The sequence below is a fragment of the Paramormyrops kingsleyae genome, chromosome 1 (assembly GCF_048594095.1).
Source record: "Paramormyrops kingsleyae isolate MSU_618 chromosome 1, PKINGS_0.4, whole genome shotgun sequence".
Classification (NCBI taxonomy): Eukaryota; Metazoa; Chordata; class Actinopteri; order Osteoglossiformes; family Mormyridae; genus Paramormyrops; species Paramormyrops kingsleyae.
The window spans coordinates 61,533,634-61,553,066 of NC_132797.1; the positions used below are offsets into that span (position 1 = coordinate 61,533,634).

General features: G+C 42.4%; 1 protein-coding gene and 3 long non-coding RNA genes across 9 annotated transcripts; 2 read left to right on the forward strand and 2 right to left on the reverse strand.

Annotated features, from left to right (window-relative positions):
- Positions 1-296: 296 nt before the first annotated feature.
- LOC111842888 (spermine oxidase) lies at positions 297-5,399 on the reverse strand. 4 transcript variants are annotated; one of them, XM_023809967.2, is made up of 5 exons: positions 5,272-5,380; positions 4,716-4,801; positions 3,198-4,379; positions 882-1,065; positions 297-765 (listed from the first exon to the last, which is right to left on the reverse strand). In XM_023809967.2, exons 3-5 carry the CDS (start codon positions 4,367-4,369, stop codon positions 643-645), a joined length of 1,479 nt encoding a protein of 492 aa, XP_023665735.1. In that variant the 5' UTR covers positions 4,370-4,379; positions 4,716-4,801; positions 5,272-5,380; the 3' UTR covers positions 297-642. The 4 variants fall into 4 exon arrangements, with proteins under 4 accessions (XP_023665735.1, XP_023665737.1, XP_023665733.1 ...); XM_023809969.2 differs by having other exon boundaries at positions 3,198-4,399; XM_023809965.2 differs by having other exon boundaries at positions 4,716-5,399.
- A 593-nt stretch (positions 5,400-5,992) lies between these two features.
- On the forward strand, positions 5,993-7,900 carry LOC111842924 (uncharacterized). The gene is made up of 3 exons (XR_011993535.1): positions 5,993-6,538; positions 7,087-7,202; positions 7,504-7,900. It is a non-coding gene; the product is annotated as an uncharacterized lncRNA (long non-coding RNA).
- Positions 7,901-7,918: 18 nt separating this feature from the next.
- On the reverse strand, positions 7,919-9,895 carry LOC140593276 (uncharacterized). Of its 3 annotated transcripts, none has more exons than XR_011993533.1 (6): positions 9,300-9,725; positions 9,137-9,204; positions 8,857-9,040; positions 8,560-8,621; positions 8,433-8,480; positions 7,919-8,179 (listed from the first exon to the last, which is right to left on the reverse strand). It is a non-coding gene; the product is annotated as an uncharacterized lncRNA (long non-coding RNA). The 3 variants fall into 3 exon arrangements; XR_011993534.1 differs by lacking the exon at positions 7,919-8,179 and adding an exon at positions 9,741-9,895 and having other exon boundaries at positions 8,235-8,480; positions 9,300-9,423; XR_011993532.1 differs by lacking the exon at positions 7,919-8,179 and having other exon boundaries at positions 8,235-8,480.
- Positions 9,865-11,573, forward strand: LOC111842940 (uncharacterized). Its single transcript, XR_002838027.2, has 6 exons — positions 9,865-10,092; positions 10,457-10,527; positions 10,598-10,771; positions 11,011-11,079; positions 11,159-11,197; positions 11,329-11,573. It is a non-coding gene; the product is annotated as an uncharacterized lncRNA (long non-coding RNA).
- The last annotated feature ends 7,860 nt before the right edge of the window (positions 11,574-19,433 follow it).

Here is a 19,433-nt window from a genome sequence, read left to right on the forward strand (position 1 = left end):
TGTGTATGCGGTTTTTCACTGCAACTACCTAATTAGATTACTAATTAGAGGACCGATTGGCTGAAGAGTCATCACACCTGGGTTTGAACAGTTGACCTACTGTACAGGTTATCCCAAAAACCTACATACACACCGGCCCTTTGCGGATAAGATTGGCCACCCCTGGTCTATACATTCAAGACTGAAAAGTAATTTTCACTGCCTTTCATCTTACAAGAAACCATTTTTTTAAATCAATGTTTATTTTTGGGAAAATGCTAAATTAATCCATATTAAATTACACAGAGTACATGAGATTCAGAAAATAATTGATAAATTTATTTAATAAGCCAATGTATTTGTGTAAGTGTACATACCACTAGTCGGCACTCAGCTTTAATCAGCAATTAGCTGTAATTTTGGGCCTAACCCCATGCCATGGATGGACACTCTGAGGTCATGTGGCCTGCTAACTAGGCCCTCCCCAAGTGGCCAATCAAAATTGCACATCCTGGTGGAAATTAAAAAGAACACATGGAACATCTGAAGGTGGTATACCATGTGGAGCTGTGAAGCTCCTTTTGAAGGAAAAGTGTAATTGAATCCAACAGACATCAAAGATCGCATGCAGTAACTGTCCTCCACCTTGTCTTATACGACAGGTCACTGTGTTGCATAATGATCGATGAGTCTCTGAGCCTCCCTCACACCAGTGATGTAGGCACCGTGGGTGGTGGTGTAAAAGTTTATGTGAGTGGCTTCACCTGCAAACAGAACCTGGAGTGGCTGGGGGGGGGAGTAAAAGAAAGAAACACCCAATGTGAATTAAGTGTGTTTCCCAGAGCTCAAATGACATGATGGGGCTCCAGGGCATTGTGGGTAGAGCAGTGGGCGGTCTGTACCTTCACTTCTGCATGGACGGGGTTTAGGGGCAGTGGTTCTGCCAAGGCCTGGTGTTCATGAACAGCATCCACACCGCATGGCACGTAAGTATAGGAGCCCCGCACAAAGGGGTGGCACCGCCACCTAGACAGGAGGACCCGGCTCGGCTTGGGTACTGGCCAAGAGGTGAAGGTCCTGAGCAAGCTGTGCAAACATTATCAGACTTACAGAACTTCATACACATGCAGGCATCACTGGTAGGCATGCTTAATTAGGCTAATAAATTAATGCTCAAGTTTGCTTAGGGGCAGGCTGAAAAACCAACTTGGTTCTCTAATAAACCGAATTCCAGGTCTAATATGAGCTAAGAGGCAATCAACTGAGTCTCTTATCAACATTTTGAAACAAGGAAACTTTGGAATATGCCATACAGGCAAAGCAGTTGGTGACGGCCATAAAAACCAATAAACACTACGGTCTCCTGACTACACATCCTACTGTGGCCTGCAGCTGCTATTCCAGCAGTGTCATGTTATGTTTTGGTTTTGCATGTTGCAATCCATTAGAGAACCATGAACATATTTGAGGTGTGTTGCTAGTTAGTGTGAGTCATTCATGGTGTGAGTATTCATTTATTCCCACGTGAAGCAGCCCCCAGCTACACTACCATTCAAAAGTTTGGGGTCACTTCGAAATGTCCTTATTTTTGAAAGAAAAACACAGTTTTTTTCAATGAAGATAACTTTAAACTAATCAGAAATACACACTATACATTGTTAACGTGGTAAATGACTATTCTAGCTGCAAATGTGTGGTGTTTGGTGCAATATCTACATAGGTGTATAGAGGCCCATTTCCAGCAACTATCACTCCAGTGTTCTAATGGTACAGTGTGTTTGCTCATTTGCTCATTGTAATCATCAGAAGGCTAATGGATGGTTAGAAAACCCTTGTGCAATCATTAGCACAGCTGAAAACAGTTTAGCCAGTTAGAGAAGCTATAAAACTGACCTTCCTTTGAGCAGGTTGAGTATCTGGAGCATCACATTTGTGGGGTTGATAAAATGCTCAAAATGGCCAGAAAAAGAGAACTGTCATGTGAAACTCAACAGTGTATTCTTGTTCTTAGAAATGAAGGCTATTCCATGCGAGAAATTGCCAAGAAACTGAAGATTTCCTACAATGGTGTGTACTACTCCCTTCAGAGAACAGCACAAACAGGTTCTAACCAGAGTAGAAAGAGAAGTGGGAGGCCCCGCTGCACAACTGAGCAAGAAGATAAGTACATTAGAGTCTCTAGTTTGAGAAATAAACGCCTCACAGGTCCTCAACTGGCAGCTTCATTAAATAGTACCCGCAAAATGCCAGTGTCAACATCTACAGTGAAGAGGCACCTCCGGGGTGCTGGCCTTCAGGGCAGAGTGGCAAAGAAAAAGCCATATCTGAGACTGGCCAATAAACGTAAAAGATTAATATGGGCAAAAGAACACAGACATTGGGCAGAGGAAGATTGGAAAAAAGTGTTATGGACGGACGATTCGAAGTTTTAGGTGTTTGGATCACACAGAACATTTGTGAGACACAGAACAACTGAAAAGATGCTGGAAGAGTGCCTGACGCCATCTGTCAAGCACGGTGGGGGGTAACGTGATGGTCTGGGGTTGCTTTGTTGCTGGTAAGGTGGGAGATTTGTTTAGGGTAAAAGGGGCTTTGAATAAAGAAGGCTATCACTCCATTTTGCAATGCCATGCCATACCCTGTGGACAGCGCTTGATTGGAGCCAATTTCATCCTACAACAGGACAATGACCCAAAGCACACCTCCAAATTGTGCAAGAACTATTTAGAGAAGAAGCAGGCAGCTGGTATTCTATCTGTAATGGAGTGGCCAGCGCAGTCACAAGATCTAAACCCCATTGAGCTGTTGTGGGAGCAGCTTGACCGTATGGTACGCAAGAAGTGCACATCCAGCCAAATCAACTTGTGGGAGGGGCTTCTAGAAGTGTGGGGTGAAATTTCTCCAGATTACCTCAGCAAATTAACAGCTAGAATGCCAAAGGTCTGCAATGCTGTAATTGCTGCAAATGGAGGATTCTTTGACAAAAGCAAAGTTTGAAGGAAACAATTATTATTTCAAATAAATATCATTATCTCTAACCTTGTCAATGTCTTTACTATATTTTCTATTCATTTTCCAACTCATGTGGTAAATAAAACTGTGACTTTTCATGGAAAACACAAAATTGTTCAAACTTTTGAACGGTAGTGTATGGCTAAGAGCCTCCTGCCTGCCAGTTCACCACCCCTGATGTGTGGGACCCCAGGTCTCACATGTACCTCACACAGATGTCCCCAACCTCCTCGTCACCCAGAGTCTCCATGTGCTCAGCCTCCTGCCCCGTGATCCAGCCACACAACACTGTAGGGTGGCGGGCCACCACATCAAAGCCACAGATCTTCTTGTACCAAGTCTTGAATGGATCGCCCTCCTGTGTCAGCCCCTCCTGACACCTGGGTTCCTCGGGGCCGTGCTTCCACACCAACTGTATCCCGGCACAATCGTCTGGCCAGAAGCGCTCATCAAACTTCAGGAAGATCTTGTCCACAGTGCCAAAGCCCAGCTTCTCTATGGCGCCGGCCTTCGAGTTGGGCAGGGCAGGCTCAAACATGTCCGCCGCCCTCTCCTGGAGGAAGCCCAGTGACGCAGTCATGATCACGTGGTCCGCTTCGTATTCCTGGCCGTCCTCACAAACCAACTTTACAGGTTGGGATTCCTTGCCATGCTGGCCAGCGCTGTCCATGGTCCACCGGACATGCTGCACTGGCTTGTTGCAAACCAACGCCCCCTGGGGGAAGCACTTCAGCAGGACATCCAGCAGAGCCTGGTAGCCGCTGGTTCCAAGAGTGTTGAAGAAACCCCCCTCCAGGGCAACGTAATGGCTTATCTGGGAGGCAGACACCTCATAGAGGGAGGAGCTGGCCTCATCTGTACACTCACTCCTCTTGCACCACTCGAAGACCTCCCTGGTCTCCTGGGTCAGGTCTGGGAATACCTCAGCAAACGCCTCATCCAGGTAATGACCCAGGCTCCCAGACAGGTATCTGCCCTCCAGCTCGCCATTGAAGGCCCTGGCAGTCAGCCTACCAAAGAGGGCACATACCTGCTCCACGTCACTGGGGTGCAACCTCTGCCCGTCCTCCCTGAAGAAGTAATCATCAGGGGTGACAGAGTTGGGCAGGCACATGGTGCTGGCACCAGCCACCTCATGAAGAAGGCCATGCTCCCTTGCCAGGGTGTACAGTGGGTTGCCTTTCCGCCCATGGATCCAGTTTGCCCCCAGCTCGATTATGTCAGAACCAAAGGGTCGGGTGGTGTCAATGCGACCCCCCGGCTTTTCCGTGGCTTCAAGGATGAGCACGTGCTGAAAGCCGGCCTTACACAACGTGGCTGCAGCAGCCAAACCGGCTAACCCTGCCCCAATGACTATCACCCTGGCAGAAGCAGACATGTTACACAACCTGCATTGGGAAAGAATAGACTTCAATTTAACGTGAATAAACACTGAAGTCATCCCAGATCAGCTATAAGAGTGGTAATCCTGAATAATGTTTATAGCACTTTCTTGTAGAGATATAACTAAAAGACTGTCAGCAGAAAACAACTTTTAAAACTCAAAACTAACATTTTACTGAAAGTTTTTATATTTAATGTGATTTGTTAAATTAAATCAACACGTATAGCTATTACTGCTATGATTTCATGCATGCTTCATTAAGTATGGACTGGCTTAAATATGTAAATGAATGATAAAGTTTAAATGCCTTTGATATTTCCCGATAATGAAAACTACTTACGGGACCGTGAGCCCAGCCTGCTTAACTTGGCCAGAAAATGGCAGGAAATGCCCTTTATCCACCGAGTAACCTTTGGCTTCTGTAAACTGCAGGGTGTTATAAAACAGAAAACAATGCCTGTGCATTGGCTGTTCCTTCACCATTTTCAAATGGCAGGGGCACAACAGATATTTTTGAAGGGGGGGAACCAAACAGTGAGCATTTGTGACTTGCGCATTCTGTTTGCTGGTTTGGTTCCAACTTTTGAGCTTAACTAGTAGTCATGCTAAATATTTTGACAGACACTGGCCAACATACATACAACGTTATTTTGTTGACTGGTATGGAGTGGCCAATCACCCACAAATGGCCAATAACATAAACAACAGATAGCCTTCTCTATAATGTGTTGCAAGTTTAAATTTAGTGAACTCCAGTATACTGTAATGTTACACATTACGTAAAAACACAATCATAGATTTATTGACAGACACGTTAGATCAAACTTAGATGAAATCGTTATCGTCGGCTTAATTGGTATAGGTTAAACCTGTATAGATTTTTTTTGTCTACTTACATTTCTTGCTATTTAAAAGAAAGCTGTGACAGATCTTTGCTTTTTTCCGGATTGCTTTTTTCTCAATGGCATACCGCGTTGTCGACTCAATTCGCTTGCAGTCGGTTCAGATCGATTTCTGTCGGTTGCCATCGGCTCGGCTCGTTTCGTGTCGCTTCAGCTCGTCAGACTGAAATGTCAGCGCCACCTAGTTATTCATCGTGAACAAGGTCAGAAACTCGGGAATGTATTTCTCAAAAATTGTTATAGATTTCTATCAAAGATACATTTAAAAGCTGTTAACTGCTTTAAAACAGCCAAGGTTCAAGGTACTTTATCAGCAGCAGGGTACACGTACATAATGGGATGAGACAACGTTTCTCCATAGACTGCGATGCAATAGGCCCTCGCAGATATGGAATCAGATTTGTGCCAATATTATCAAGCAAAACTTTTTTGACATCAAGCAAAAACAAGGCTTCGAGAAGAAAAAAAAACTAACTGAAGCAAAAGAAATGTCATCTCAAAAGTAAAATTTATAACTTGCAAACACGATTGGTGTTTTGATAATGTTTTCCTTTGTTACGCTGCCAGCTTCCTCGCTTGCACTCCCTGACTTTTTGCTTACAATTCTGACACAAACTTCTCGCGTGGGCGGGTTTTTTCAGGGACGCGTCCCCATTGGCTAATAAGTTTTTGACTGACAGGTCAATGGCACGGACATTTTTAATTAACAGCGGGACTGGATCGACATTCACTACCCACTAACTAATTTTTACTGGATCCGACAACATGATTAACAAAGTGTACATGTTAATGTTGTTTGTGCTGCACTATACATTTTATTGTGCTAAATTAGAAGTGAAGTTAAGCTTTGCTATGTAATTTAGCTTTTACCTAATTATAATTAACATTAGCTAATTTGCTAACGTTAAATAGGTATAAGGGCTGCTAGTTCTAATTAGTAGTAGTAGTAGTAGAGTGTGTGTGTATGTGTATAGGGCTGGGCGATATCGCAAAATATTTTATGATAATTTTTCCATATCAAACTGTTATGATCGCACGGCGGGCAGGAAGGCAGCGAAGCCGTGAAGTCAGAAATAGGGGTTTTATTCCACAAAACGACAGGGCAGGGTACAGCACGATAAACAACATCAATGACAGACCTGGAGCTCGTTCTTCGTACGTCGCTAACTCAGTTAGCTGGATTTGATTGTTGACGATTTGGCATGATCTTGGATTGTTTGGTTCTTCGAAGCTCATCCTGGACTTGCTGTCATAGCAACAGGTGCGCAAGCTTAAACCTGCTCGGGAGCAGGCTTATTTCATGTAAACAGGATTAGATCGCGGCTTTATAACCGGAGGAGATAGAGAAGTCTGTCGCAGCCATGTCTTGTCCATTTTTACGACAGCAATTAGCGGAAGTTGCAAGAACAATTCGCAGAGCTTTTCGAATTAATCGCGTATTGCGGGATAGACAGGATCCTTTGGCGCAGCGCGAAAGTGTAATTGTTGAGAGATATCGTTTTTCTCGTGAGGGTGTTATTTACATCATTAATTTGTTGGAACCCCACATTAAGTGCTCAACACGGAGGAGTCGGGCTTTGACAACTGCACAGACTGTATGCATTGCCCTGAGATTCTTTGCGAGTGGCACTTTCCTTTACACTATTGGAGATGCAGAGAACTTAGTGAAAAGTGCTGTCTGTCGTGGCATTCGCAAAGTTTACCTGGCACTCAAGCAGTTTTTAAGGGTTTTTGTGGTATTTCCAAGCCACTTAAGACCCCAGGTGGTAAAGCAGATTTTTTGTATGACTAACAGTATGTGTCCTTCAGGCTTCCCTAACGTGATTGGTGCCATAGATTGCACACACATCCCCATCAAGGCCCCACCAGGCCCCAATGAAGGGGATTTTGTGAACAGAAAGGGGGTTCACAGTATAAATGTGCAGGTATGTTACTATTACAAATTTATAATATTCCAGATTAGTAATATATTACATTAAAAAAAAAAGAAATGGATCAAAAAGTATGCAGTTGACTGACTAAAATCTTAGATGGTGTGTGACGCTATGTTCCATATAACAAATGTGGAAGCAAAATGGCCAGGATTAGTGCATGACTCAAGAATTTTCAGAGAGTCACATTTATGCACATTATTTGAACGTGGTAAGGGAACATATAAATGTCAAGCTCACAGTATTACACACACTTATGCTGAGCCTAACAAAACTGCATTTTTCCATTATACAGGGGATTTTGACGGGATGCTGCTTGGAGACAGGGGTTATGCCTGCAGGCAGCATTTTATGACGCCTTTCTCTGACCCAAACCCTGGACCACAAACCCGTTACAATGCAGCTCTAGCCAGGACAAGGGCAAGCATTGAAATGACCTTTGGGCAACTAAAGGAAAGATTTCAGTGTCTGAAGGGTCTGAGGGTTGCACCTGACAGGGCCTGTGACATAATTGTTGCATGTGCCATCCTCCACAATATTGCCACCATCAGAAAGGAGAGGACCCCTGTGGTGGAGGTGCAGCCTGATGATGACCTCCAGCCAGTGCACTTGGACCAACCTAGTGGCAGAGCTGCACGGGACAGAATTGTGGAGCACCATTTTTGAATGTGTAAAATAAAAGACAAGACAAATATGCTTAGTTCCTGGAGTTTTATTTAAACAATTTTTATAAAGAAAAGCCAGCAAGTCATCTTTTGCCAGCAATAACAGATTTATTAACAGTTATGTAAAGTCAGCAATACTACTATGTGTCAAATGGTGTATTAGCACTAACTCTGAAAGTCTTTTTGAAGCAAATCTTTCTCTTTTTGAAGTTGTCGTGTTCAATTTCTCCTCTTAATTTGTTTTTTTCAGGTCAAAATACTCTATTTTTTGTTGAAGATGCTGTTTATATAGGGAACGGATGTCACCTGGTGTCATTTTGTGAAAGAAAAAAAAAAGAAAAAAAAAAAAAAAAAAGGGTCAAAACATGCCTCATGCAACAAAAGTAAAAAGTAAAACTACAACACTGTCCACCTCTGTATCAGTTCTTTGTGCAGACTCTTCTGCAAGCCTTTCTGTAGGCCTTTCTCTAGGTGTGGACTCCTGCAACTCATATTGCAGACAGAAAGAATAGGTACACAAGTATATACAAATTAGTGTAAAGTTATTTTATGCACTTACAGGTTCTTCCTCCAAAGGACAGTCATCTGAGAGGGTTTCTTCAATGTCCTGTGCAATGGAAATAAATGGGTATTCCAAAGTGTTGCAGTCTTCCCTTTATGCAAGTTAGAAAAAGTACACAACTTACTGCATATGCTTCAGCCACCACTTGCTTGGGAACAGGTAAAAATGTTGGTGTATTATGTAAAACTGCACAAAAGAGGAAAAAAATAAAAACAAATTGTCATTACAATTTACTACACTGTAAAAAATATAATGTGATCAATAACTCATGGCAACATTTTATATTAACTAAAAGTTTAGAAGTCTTCACTTTCACAAATGGTTGAAATGACTGTACCAGCCATTTGGATTATACTTCATTTAATGCAGCAACAAATAATTTTACAGTGTACTAAGACAATTGAAAGCTCATTTAGCCTACCAGCAATGAAGGTGTTGCTGCTACTGGTCCCTGGCTTTGGGTCTGAGGAAGAGCTGCCCCCAGGGATGCCCTCCACAATGGTTCGGTTTTCATTCAACCCAAGGGCCAGCTCCTCTGCTGGGGTATATTGTGGTGGTGCAGGACCACCACCTGTTTTTTTTTTTCCCAGCCTTTTTCTTGGTGGCTGTTATAAACAGACAAACACATTATTTAACAGTGGCTTTTAAAAAGGAAAAAAGTGGCTTTTTAAAATAAAGACAGTATAAGAATTAAAGGCTACCATTTTGTAGAATATTCTTGTACTTCACTTTTACTTGTCCCCATGTTCTAGTGGGTCCCGTGGTGGCTCTGACATAAAAGAACAAAGTAAATATGAAATTATTAAAATGCAAAAATACACACTGTAGAAAGTAATAGAAACATCTACAATGGACAGCACTTACGCATTTAATTTGTCTGCTACTTTTTGCCAGCCCTCTCTCCTGGCTTTTGCAGACTTTGAGGTGTTTCCTGTCGTTTTAATTAAAGACTCAAATTCGGCATAACCTTCCATTAAAAGCTCTTGTTCTGCTTGGGAGAAAAACTGGGCACGTTCTTTGGCCATGCTGAACAGCCAATAACAGCGTTGCTAATCATTGTTTCTACTATCGATACATATCCCCTTTTAAACCAACGCATGAACGCGCAATTATCTCAGATAACTCAATCCAGCGATACTAATCACAAACAACAGGTGTGTTCGAAGAACCCAATTAGCCGGATCATGATTAGCACGATGATATCATCTTGGATGTCTCATTTGATCTCGGATGTTTTAAGCAACGTACGAAGAACGAGCCCCAGGGGGGTATTCCATGAAAGTAGCTAAATAAAGCCAGACTTACGCGAAAAAGTGAGACGCAAATTAGCGGCATCTCCAAATTAAGCCTCATGTCGTTCCACGAACGTAGCTCAGCTGTAACTAATCGAGGCTTATTCAAGGCAGACTTGCATAGTCTCACTTTGTGCGCGCGCCCGCGATATTTAAAAAGCCCAAAAGAATGGATGAACGAAACATAGATCCGAAATGAGCCAGACGGTGAAAACGCGGGCAGTTTTGTTCTCCGCTGCTGAGCAAACGCTGCTCTTGGACCTGTATGAGGAATATGCAGACACAATAAATAAAAAAGGGAACACCGTTGCAATTAATAAAGCCAGGGAAAAGGCGTGGCAAAATATTGCGGACAGACTTAATTCGTAAGTTATGTAAACGTTACAAGTGTATCATGGGTACAGTGGTTAATGTTTCGCACTACTACGGTTGCTGGTTCGATCCCTGTGGCTAACGTGGACCCTTCTGTGTTGAGTTTACATGTCGATCTTATAATATAATGTTCTTTATTATTTGATCTCTGTAAATTCTTTAAATTGCACCTGTATGAAATGTTCTGCACAAATAAGCATATTAGAAAATATCTGATTTAAGCCCCCTTGTAACCACGTAAGTGTAATATAACTAGGTTGTTAAGAGCTTTACTGACTTAGATGTGTGTGTACTCTACTGACCCGGTAGCCTTACCCTGGTCTTGCATATTAATCCTTCACTGTTACATCTCAACAGAAGCAATCTAAGTGGGCAGCGAAGAACCTGGCAGCAACTAAAACCTAAATATAAAAATATCTTCCATAATGGTAAGTAGCTTATAAAGAAATTGCAATGTGATCTCAATAGTAGATTAAAAATGTATAAATGTCACTGTAGCTGCCAAGAAAAAGAGGCAGGCAACTGCTACTGGTGGGGGGCCTCCACCTGAAGACCTCACACCAGCAGAGGAGCTGGCACTGAGCCTTAATCGAGGTCGGCCTCAGGAGGGAATAGAAGGTGGGGTATCAACAGAGATCATCCCCTCAGGTGTCCGGGAGAAATATGTACAAGGTATTGTCCACTACATTCCCTCCGGGTGTCAGTCTCTTAGTTATGATAATTGATAAGTGACGGTATGCCCATCTATGCAGTGAGAGGCGATTATGTAGTTCTGCTTGATCCCCCCCCCAGCTACATTTGTGCAAGACACTCCTGACCCATGTGTAAGTTAGTCATGGTTTTGGTTTACAGGCTATTCTGTCATGCTATCTTCTCTTACTTTAACAGATTTAGTTTTCCCCATTTTGCAGTTTGATGGCCCCAGTACATCCAGGGCTGTTGATGAAGAGACAGTGTCTGCAGACACCGATATTCAGGAGGTAAGCCCAAATGTGAAATGGCTTGGATATGTGTGCAATCTGAAGAACTCTGTTTTATTAACAGTAAACCTTGTTGCAGGATGTGCCCACACCACCGTCCCCGTCAGCAAAGAGTGAAGTGAGTAACTACCCATTATTACCAGCAACAATAACATACTTGGCGTCTTTGTGACGCATTCTTTGTCACAGGATGTTCGAGCCATTTACAAGCCAAACTGGGTTTTTAATTTTTTGTCTTTCTCTCCACAGCTTCAAGCAAAGGATGATTGACATGTCTGTTCTGAATCTGTCCAATTAGGAATAATTGGACAGATTCAGAACAGTGACGGCAGGAGGCAGAGTTGTGAAACAGCACCACCAGCTGGTGATGTAATACATTGACATTTTTGCACCTTAAATAAAGTATTCCAACTTGTTTAAATTAGTTTGTTTTATTTATTTTATTGGGAAAGTGTCCCAAAACAATATTTTACATGAATAAATGTTGTTAAAGTTTTTTTTTTTTTTTGTTTTTTCTTTTTAAAAAAAAAAAAAAAAAAAGGTTACTAATTAGACGATCTCTAGTTCTGAAATGCTGTCTGTTCTGGACAATGTGAATAAAGGAAATAGTGTCCATTTTGAGCATGTTTTATTTATCCACCACTACATGAGCTGGGGGTTGGGGCTCAATGGTCACCAGTGGCTTTACATAAAATAACTGTCCCTGTGAAGGTCTCTTACAGTCCGTCCTTCCAATCTTTCCTCTAGAGCTGGTATGTCTTCCCACTGTTCCTCCACCAACACTGTGGGCAGTTTCTCCCGCCGTATGGTTGCTATATTGTGTAGCACAGCACAGGCACCCACAATGTTGCATGCTTGGTCCGGCCTTACTCTAAGGCCCTTCAGGCACTGGAATCTGCAAGGGTTAAAGCAGTGAGAGCTGTGTTAGCCTTAAGTTGCCCTGCAATAGTTGTGATATCTGTATGAATTTCAAACATGGATTTTAATTGGCCGAAGGTCATTTCTATTCGTGGCCTTGTTTTCGAGTGGGTGTTGTTAAATTGCTTTTCTGCCTCAGTATGAGGTTCTGGGTAAGGGGTTAGGAGGTGCAGGCATAACCCCTGTCCCCAAGCAGGACTCCATTAAACTCCCCTGCAGAGGAAGGCATCAATTACATATGCTGTGACACTCCTACAGTTCACGAACCCCCCCCCCCCCCCCCCCCCCACACACACACACACACACATATATATATATATATATATATATGAAGACTTCTAAGTAATGTGCTCTTGCCTTCTGCAAACCTCTGTGCCAGTGAGGATGCTCGAAAGATCCTGGAGTCATGGACAGAGCCTGGCCATTTTGCCTCAACATTAGTTATTAGGCAGTTGCTGTCACAGATCATCTGAACACAGAGAGTGGATTTAGTGATATAACACATTTTGTCTGGCAGAGCATTAATTTAAGATTGCTCAATATATGAATTGATGAACAATGTCAAATTCAGAGCTAAATCCCTCTACTGGCAATGTATGGAGTCAGGGGCGCCGCCAGAAATCTTGGGCCCCATGACAGATTAGAATTTTGCCCCCCCACTCCCTCTTTTTGCGAAAAGGTAAAGCCCCTAACAGGGCCCCATGTCAGTGCTGGGCCCCTAGAATCGTTCTAACCTTTCCCCCCCTGGCGGCGCCCCTGTATGGAGTTATTGCCAATCTCCATACCTGTACATTGAGGCTATGGAAAGATTTCCTGTTCACATAGTCCGCCTCAGTTGGTCCAGCTGGGGCCTGTATTTTGATGTGGGTGCCGTCCACAGCACCCAAGACATTGGGAAAACCTGAGGAACACATTTACCTTAATACAAGCATATCAATTTCTAAGTCTACTTTAACTGTCACATACCTGCTATTGCAAGTTCTCCTTGATCCTCTGTGTTGGTAGATGGCCAGGAAAGGTGATATGAATATTTAAATATTGCCTCAGAGCAAGGTATACCCTCTTTATTTCACGGCATACCGTTGCTTTGGCCAAATGCTCAGCATCACCAACACTGTAGAGGAATGTCCCACTGGCGAAGAAACGAAGTGCAATACAGACAGATTGCACTGTGGTCAGGCTTTGACTTCGCCATGTGGGTTTGCTGAGGTGTGCTTCCAACAGCTCACATAGGTAGACTATGCTGGGTCTGCTGAACTGGTACCTCTCCCACAGATAGTCATCTGGGAAGGCAAGAGGGTTTACTCTGTCCCTAAAGACCCTTGGGGCTGGTGGTCTGAAAGCTCTTTCTAATATCTGTGCACCCTCCTCCACAGGGTCTTCAATAAATGGACAGGCCATAATTATGTTCTTCTCTGTTTCTCTTTCGTTCTGAATCTCTGTGCAGTTGTTTGTCTCACTCAGTATTGCTTAAATAGGCCTGACCTTCATTAAGCAATTAAGCTGACATCTCATTTTTATATTATTATTTTGGTAAATGCAATAAGACTTTTTTGTGTAACTGTTCATATGAATTAATGATTTTATTAATTTCTGATTTTATGTTTTCAGTCATTGCATTTCATGTTTGACCTTTAATATGCTTTTATTTTATTTAAATTATTTTGGGGGTAATTCAAATGCTGAAACATGATTTTTATAGGCTTAATAATTTTTATTACATGACATGATTAGTGAGAGCGCGGAAATTCAACTGACGGAACGATCTTTAGGGAAAATGTTCCCACACGTCGGTGATTTTTTGAGACACCGCTTAAATAAGCGAGACAGGCCCAATCCCAAACTGGTCCCTACACACTCCGCCTCACCACTCCGCCTTCGTTTGCGCGTTCCCGAGACCCGTCGCCATGTTGAAGTTGTGTCTCAAAGCAGCAAGGGCTAAGGGGGAGTGGTCGATTGTGCCCTCCTTCAGCGAGTCAGCAACCATGGTGGCTCGCGCGATTCCACTACCACTTCCATGTCCCACAATTCCTAGCGCACAGGAAACAGAACAGCGCGATAATTTAATAATTGGATTCTAACAGCACTGTGAAATACATATAGAAAGTCTATGTTACATGTTATAATTCATCGCTGCAGAAAAAAAATTAGGAAAGAAGTTATTTATAGCTGGTCAGTACAGATAGATTTTATCGTGATCCGATTACGAGAGATTTTGTGTACTTTTCAAACTAGAAACCACGCGAAGAAACATTCGTACGCAAACTCGATCAACATCACACCAGCAATAACAATTTATGTTTCATATTTGCCTGTTTTTTCCTCTACAGATCTGGATCTGGTATTTGGTACAGAAGTAATGCGTAATGTTTTATGCGTGTAAACTAATTAAGTTTACACGCATGGTAGAAATTGTACAATCGTCAATATGACATGTGTACATACTTAAAATTGCTCAGTGCAATAAGACGATGTAGCCGTCGTCTTCTCGCATTAGATAAACTTTGTGCTTTTTTAAAATAACTGATATGTCATTAAAGAAAATACAATACAGCTTCTTGATGGATCCATTTCGTCAAATCACTACGTAATGCATTTCCTCTTTCCGGTAAAGAAGACTGTAAAAACGCGCTGCGAGGGCAAGTCTGTCTCAAATCTTTCTTGTGACAGTTTCCTTCAGTTTAAGTGCATAGGGCGTGTTGTGAGGGTGACTCGGCGGGAGTGTGACTCGAAATGAAGGCGGAGTGACGAGGGTATAGTTTGGGATTGGGCCACAGTTAACCTGGTCCCGAGCAGACTTTTTCGGAGGTGCAAGTTACCATGGCAACTCAGCGGGGATTCATTTACGACACGTTGATGGAACGGAACTCTCACTTAAATAAGACAGACATCGAAATAAGCCAGACTTTCCCTTAATCCTGCTTCATGGAATACCCCCCTGGGGAAAACGGACTCAGACGCGGACTAAATACACAGAACATGATCAGGGGGCGTGGCACATACGAGGATCGTACGCGCAGATCGTGACCTGACTTTCACTGTTAATCTCTGTATAGATATGTAAGTGCATATACACTCACCTAAAGGATTATTAGGAACACCATACTAATACGGTGTTTGACCCCCTTTCGCCTTCAGAACTGCCTTAATTCTACGTGGCATTGATTCAACAAGGTGCTGAAAGCATTCTTTAGAAATGTTGGCCCATATTGATAGGATAGCATCTTGCAGTTGATGGAGATTTGTGGGATGCACATCCAGGGCACGAAGCTCCCGTTCCACCACATCCCAAAGATGCTCTATTGGGTTGAGATCTGGTGACTGTGGGGGCCATTTTAGTACAGTGAACTCATTGTCATGTTCAAGAAACCAATTTGAAATGATTCGAGCTTTGTGACATGGTGCATTATCCTGCTGGAAGTAGCCATCAGAGGATGGGTAAATGGTGATCATAAAGGTATGGACATGGTCAGAAACAATGCTCAGGTAGGCCGTGGCATTTAAACGATGCCCAATTGGCACTAAGGGGCCTAAAGTGTGCCAAGAAAACATCCCCCCACACCATTACACCACCACCACCAGCCTGCACAGTGGTAACAAGGCATGATGGATCCATGTTCTCATTCTGTTTATGCCAAATTCTGACTCTACCATTTGAATGTCTCAACAGAAATCGAGACTCATCAGACCAGGCAACATTTTTCCAGTCTTCAACTGTCCAATTTTAGTGAGCTTGTGCAAATTGTAGCCTCTTTTTCCTATTTGTAGTGGAGATGAGTGGTACCCGGTGGGGTCTTCTGCTGTTGTAGCCCATCCGCCTCAAGGTTGTGCGTGTTGTGGCTTCACAAATGCTTTGCTGCATACCTCGGTTGTAATGAGTGGTTATTTCAGTCAAAGTTGCTCTTCTATCAGCTTGAATCAGTCGGCCCATTCTCCTCTGACCTCTAGCATCAACAAGGCATTTTTGCCCACAGGACTGCCGCATACTGGATGTTTTTCCCTTTGCACACCATTCTTTGTAAACCCTAGAAATGGTTGTGCGTGAAAATCCCAGTAACTGAGCAGATTGTGAAATACTCAGACCGGCCCGTCTGGCACCAACAACCATGCCACGCTCAAAATTGCTTAAATCACCTTTCTTTCCCATTCTGACATTCAGTTTGGAGTTCAGGAGATTGTCTTGACCAGGACCACACCCCTAAATGCTTTGAAGCAACTGCCATGTGATTGGTTGATTAGATAATTGCATTAATGAGCAATTGAACAGGTGTTCCTAATAATCCTTTAGGTGAGTGTATATTCAAGTACACTTGAATTCATGTAAAAGCACTGTACTCTCGATTCTTAACAGGAATTAAAAGTGGAAAATGAGGTTAACGTTAGCAAGTTAGCTAACGTTAAATAGGTAAAAGCTAAATTACATAGCAAAAGCTTAACTTCACTTCTAATTTAGCACAAACAACATCAACATTTACACTTTGTTAATCATCTTGTCGCATCCAGTAAAAATTAGTCAGTGGGTAGTGAATGTCGATCCAGTCCCGCTGTTTATTAAAAATGTCCGTGCCATTAACCTGTCAGTCAAAAACTTATTAGCCAATGGGGACGCGTCAATGAAGAAACCCGCCCACGCGAGAAGTTTGTGTCAGAATTGTAAGCAAAAAGTCAGGGAACGCAAGCGAGAAAGCTGGCGGCGTAACCGCAAAGTCAAGCAGCGCAAGCGAAAAAGCTGGCAGCGTAAACAAAGGAAAACATTATCAAAAGACCAATCGTGTTTGCAAGTTATAAATTTTACTTTTGAGATGACATTTCTTTTACTTCAGTTAGTTTTTTTTCTTCTCGAAGCCTTGTTTTTGCTTGATGTCAAAAAAGTTTTGCTTGATAATATTGGCACAAATCTGATTCCATACGCAGATAGAGGTTTTTCAGCCTACCAATCCATATTGTTATATTCAATTAAACGTGACACACAGTTACCAAACAATGAAACTTTTCGAAATAACTGACTTTTTTGGGTTCCCAAGCCTGAAAAGTCTTTCATTATAATTTTGACCTAGCACTACAACATCAATCAAGGGTTTTTATTCATGCGCAGATTGGAAATTATTTTTCGCCATCTTGCCATTATTCTGGGACTCCTCTGCAAATCTTACCAGCAGGCTGGAGAAACACCCATGAATTCAGGTTTATTTGGCCAAGTATTGAGGGGTTAATCATATCATAATTTACTTACTAATTCTAATAATATGTCTAACATAATGTAGACATCAGATTTGGGAACTGATATTAGCCCGGTAGGACGGGGTGATCTCACCCCACCCAGTTTGGAGAAATTGGGAACTGACGGTACGCCAGCAGGTCAGGACGACCTGGCACGAGACACGAGGAAAACAGGAACCCACCATAGAACGGATACTTATTTTGCTTATGCTTAACAAAAGAAGGAAACACGTACTTACTGATCAATTAGGAACATGTACTCACTGGCTAACTAGAGCGAATGTCAAGATGTGTTGTCGTCATGCGAAGGGAAAATTACCGAGAAGGGGGGGGGCGACACCCCAGAAGGCCTATAAAGGGACAGCCCCGATATTTATGGATTGAGCTGCTTCCTGTACATGCTGAATGTATGTCAGATGGTTGCTCCCGGATTGCAATCTGTCAGAGAATAAACTGGTGACTTGCAACTACTCCTCGACTGTGCAGTGAATCTCTTCTCATCAACGGACCCGGCGGAGCTCAGACTCCAACAGTATGTTCTCACATACAGGGAATTTGTCTCCTGGTGCCATTGGCTCTCGTGCATGCAGCAGATACATACACAGTTTAGGCATGACATATGGATATGGGCTGATATTTCTGCCACTAAAACTCAATATGAATAGTGTATATTTGAATCTGCAGTTGTTGCATTAAAAAACTGAATCTGAATTTATTAGTTTGAATCTGAATTACAATTAACTTGAAACTGCATTTATCCTACCTGGAAAATGTCATGCTCTATACCAGGGGTGGGCAATCTTATCCGCAAAAACCTGTGTTCACTCGACTCCTGCTTCCCCGTTCCGTGCCTCTTGTCTTTTATAATGGAATAATATAGATTTACTGCGTTAGTCTGAAAGCGTGAGTGTCATGCCAGGTGCTTTAGGATTTCAGGACAAATCAGCCACTCTGTTAGGAACATTTCGGCTTTTTGGTTGCGGAGTTAGCTTTGCTGCTGCTATTAACACTAATGGCACATTAGCGCAAACAAAGGACTGTATACGCCGAACTACGTCTTGCTTGGTGGCCAAACGCGTTTGACGTTCATTGGCGTGGGAAACGGCGGTTCTAGTGTTAAACCACTACCGAAAAGACCACAAAAGCTGCGCCAGTTGAAATAGAAGCGCCCCGTCAGGTTTTAAATAATAACTTTCTGTTTTGGCTATCGGTCCGGGTCCGTATGGGACAGCTTCTCGGTCCGGACTCGGACCGCGGTCCGCCTATTAGTGACCTCTGGTCTAGATCGACCGACGTACAGTACAGCTTCTGTACACTACGTTTTGTAGTGCACTATGTAGTGGATGAAATTTACAGCTGAGAATTCGAAAAGCACTACAAAATTGCCGACTCACTATATAGTGAACCGGAACACGCCCCCCTCAGACGGAGTCGGGAAACCAGCGAAACTTGCGATTATTTGGTTAAATTAAAAGCAGTTGGACTCGACGGGAAGCATAAAATTTTCCAAAGGACAAGTGGACCATGGATGTTTATCACGTCTTTCCTATCTTCCCAAAAGAAAAATCGCGATCTTTATAACACACAATTGCGAGTTTTTAAATGTACTGTCAAGAATATCCAGACTCGAAGATGCCTAAGGACTTATCTATTAGCACCATTTAAAAATCAGTATTGCATTAAACACACTGTTTTAAAACAGTAAAATTGCCATTTTGAAAACAGTGTTTTAAAAATATTAAAGCAGTGTCGGATATTTTCTTTTACATTGGCTTTTTATTTCTATTTTTATTATTACATTACTTTTAATTCCAGTCTTTTAACTTGTGTCTTCCTCAATTTATTTGTACTGTACGCCGGGACCCAATTAAATTAATATTTCTTTCCTATACGTTGCATAGTGTGTCGATGTATAGAAATGACAATTAAAGCTTTGAAACTAAATTATATGTACATGTTTTCGGCACCGGAGAAATACACAAAGCAAAGCCTGAAGGTATACAAAATCCTTGACTCTTGTTCATACTTCAAAGATTTGTTTACGAAATTAAAGTGACGAAGACACCAACGGATATTCTGGTTGTATGTGGAGTTGTGGACAGATATGTACAATAATTTTTATTTTATTACAACTTTTATTTGGTCAGAAATCACAACCACAAATCCACGTTTCAGAATCTGGATTCCAATTGTTTTTATGGATTGCATCGATACAT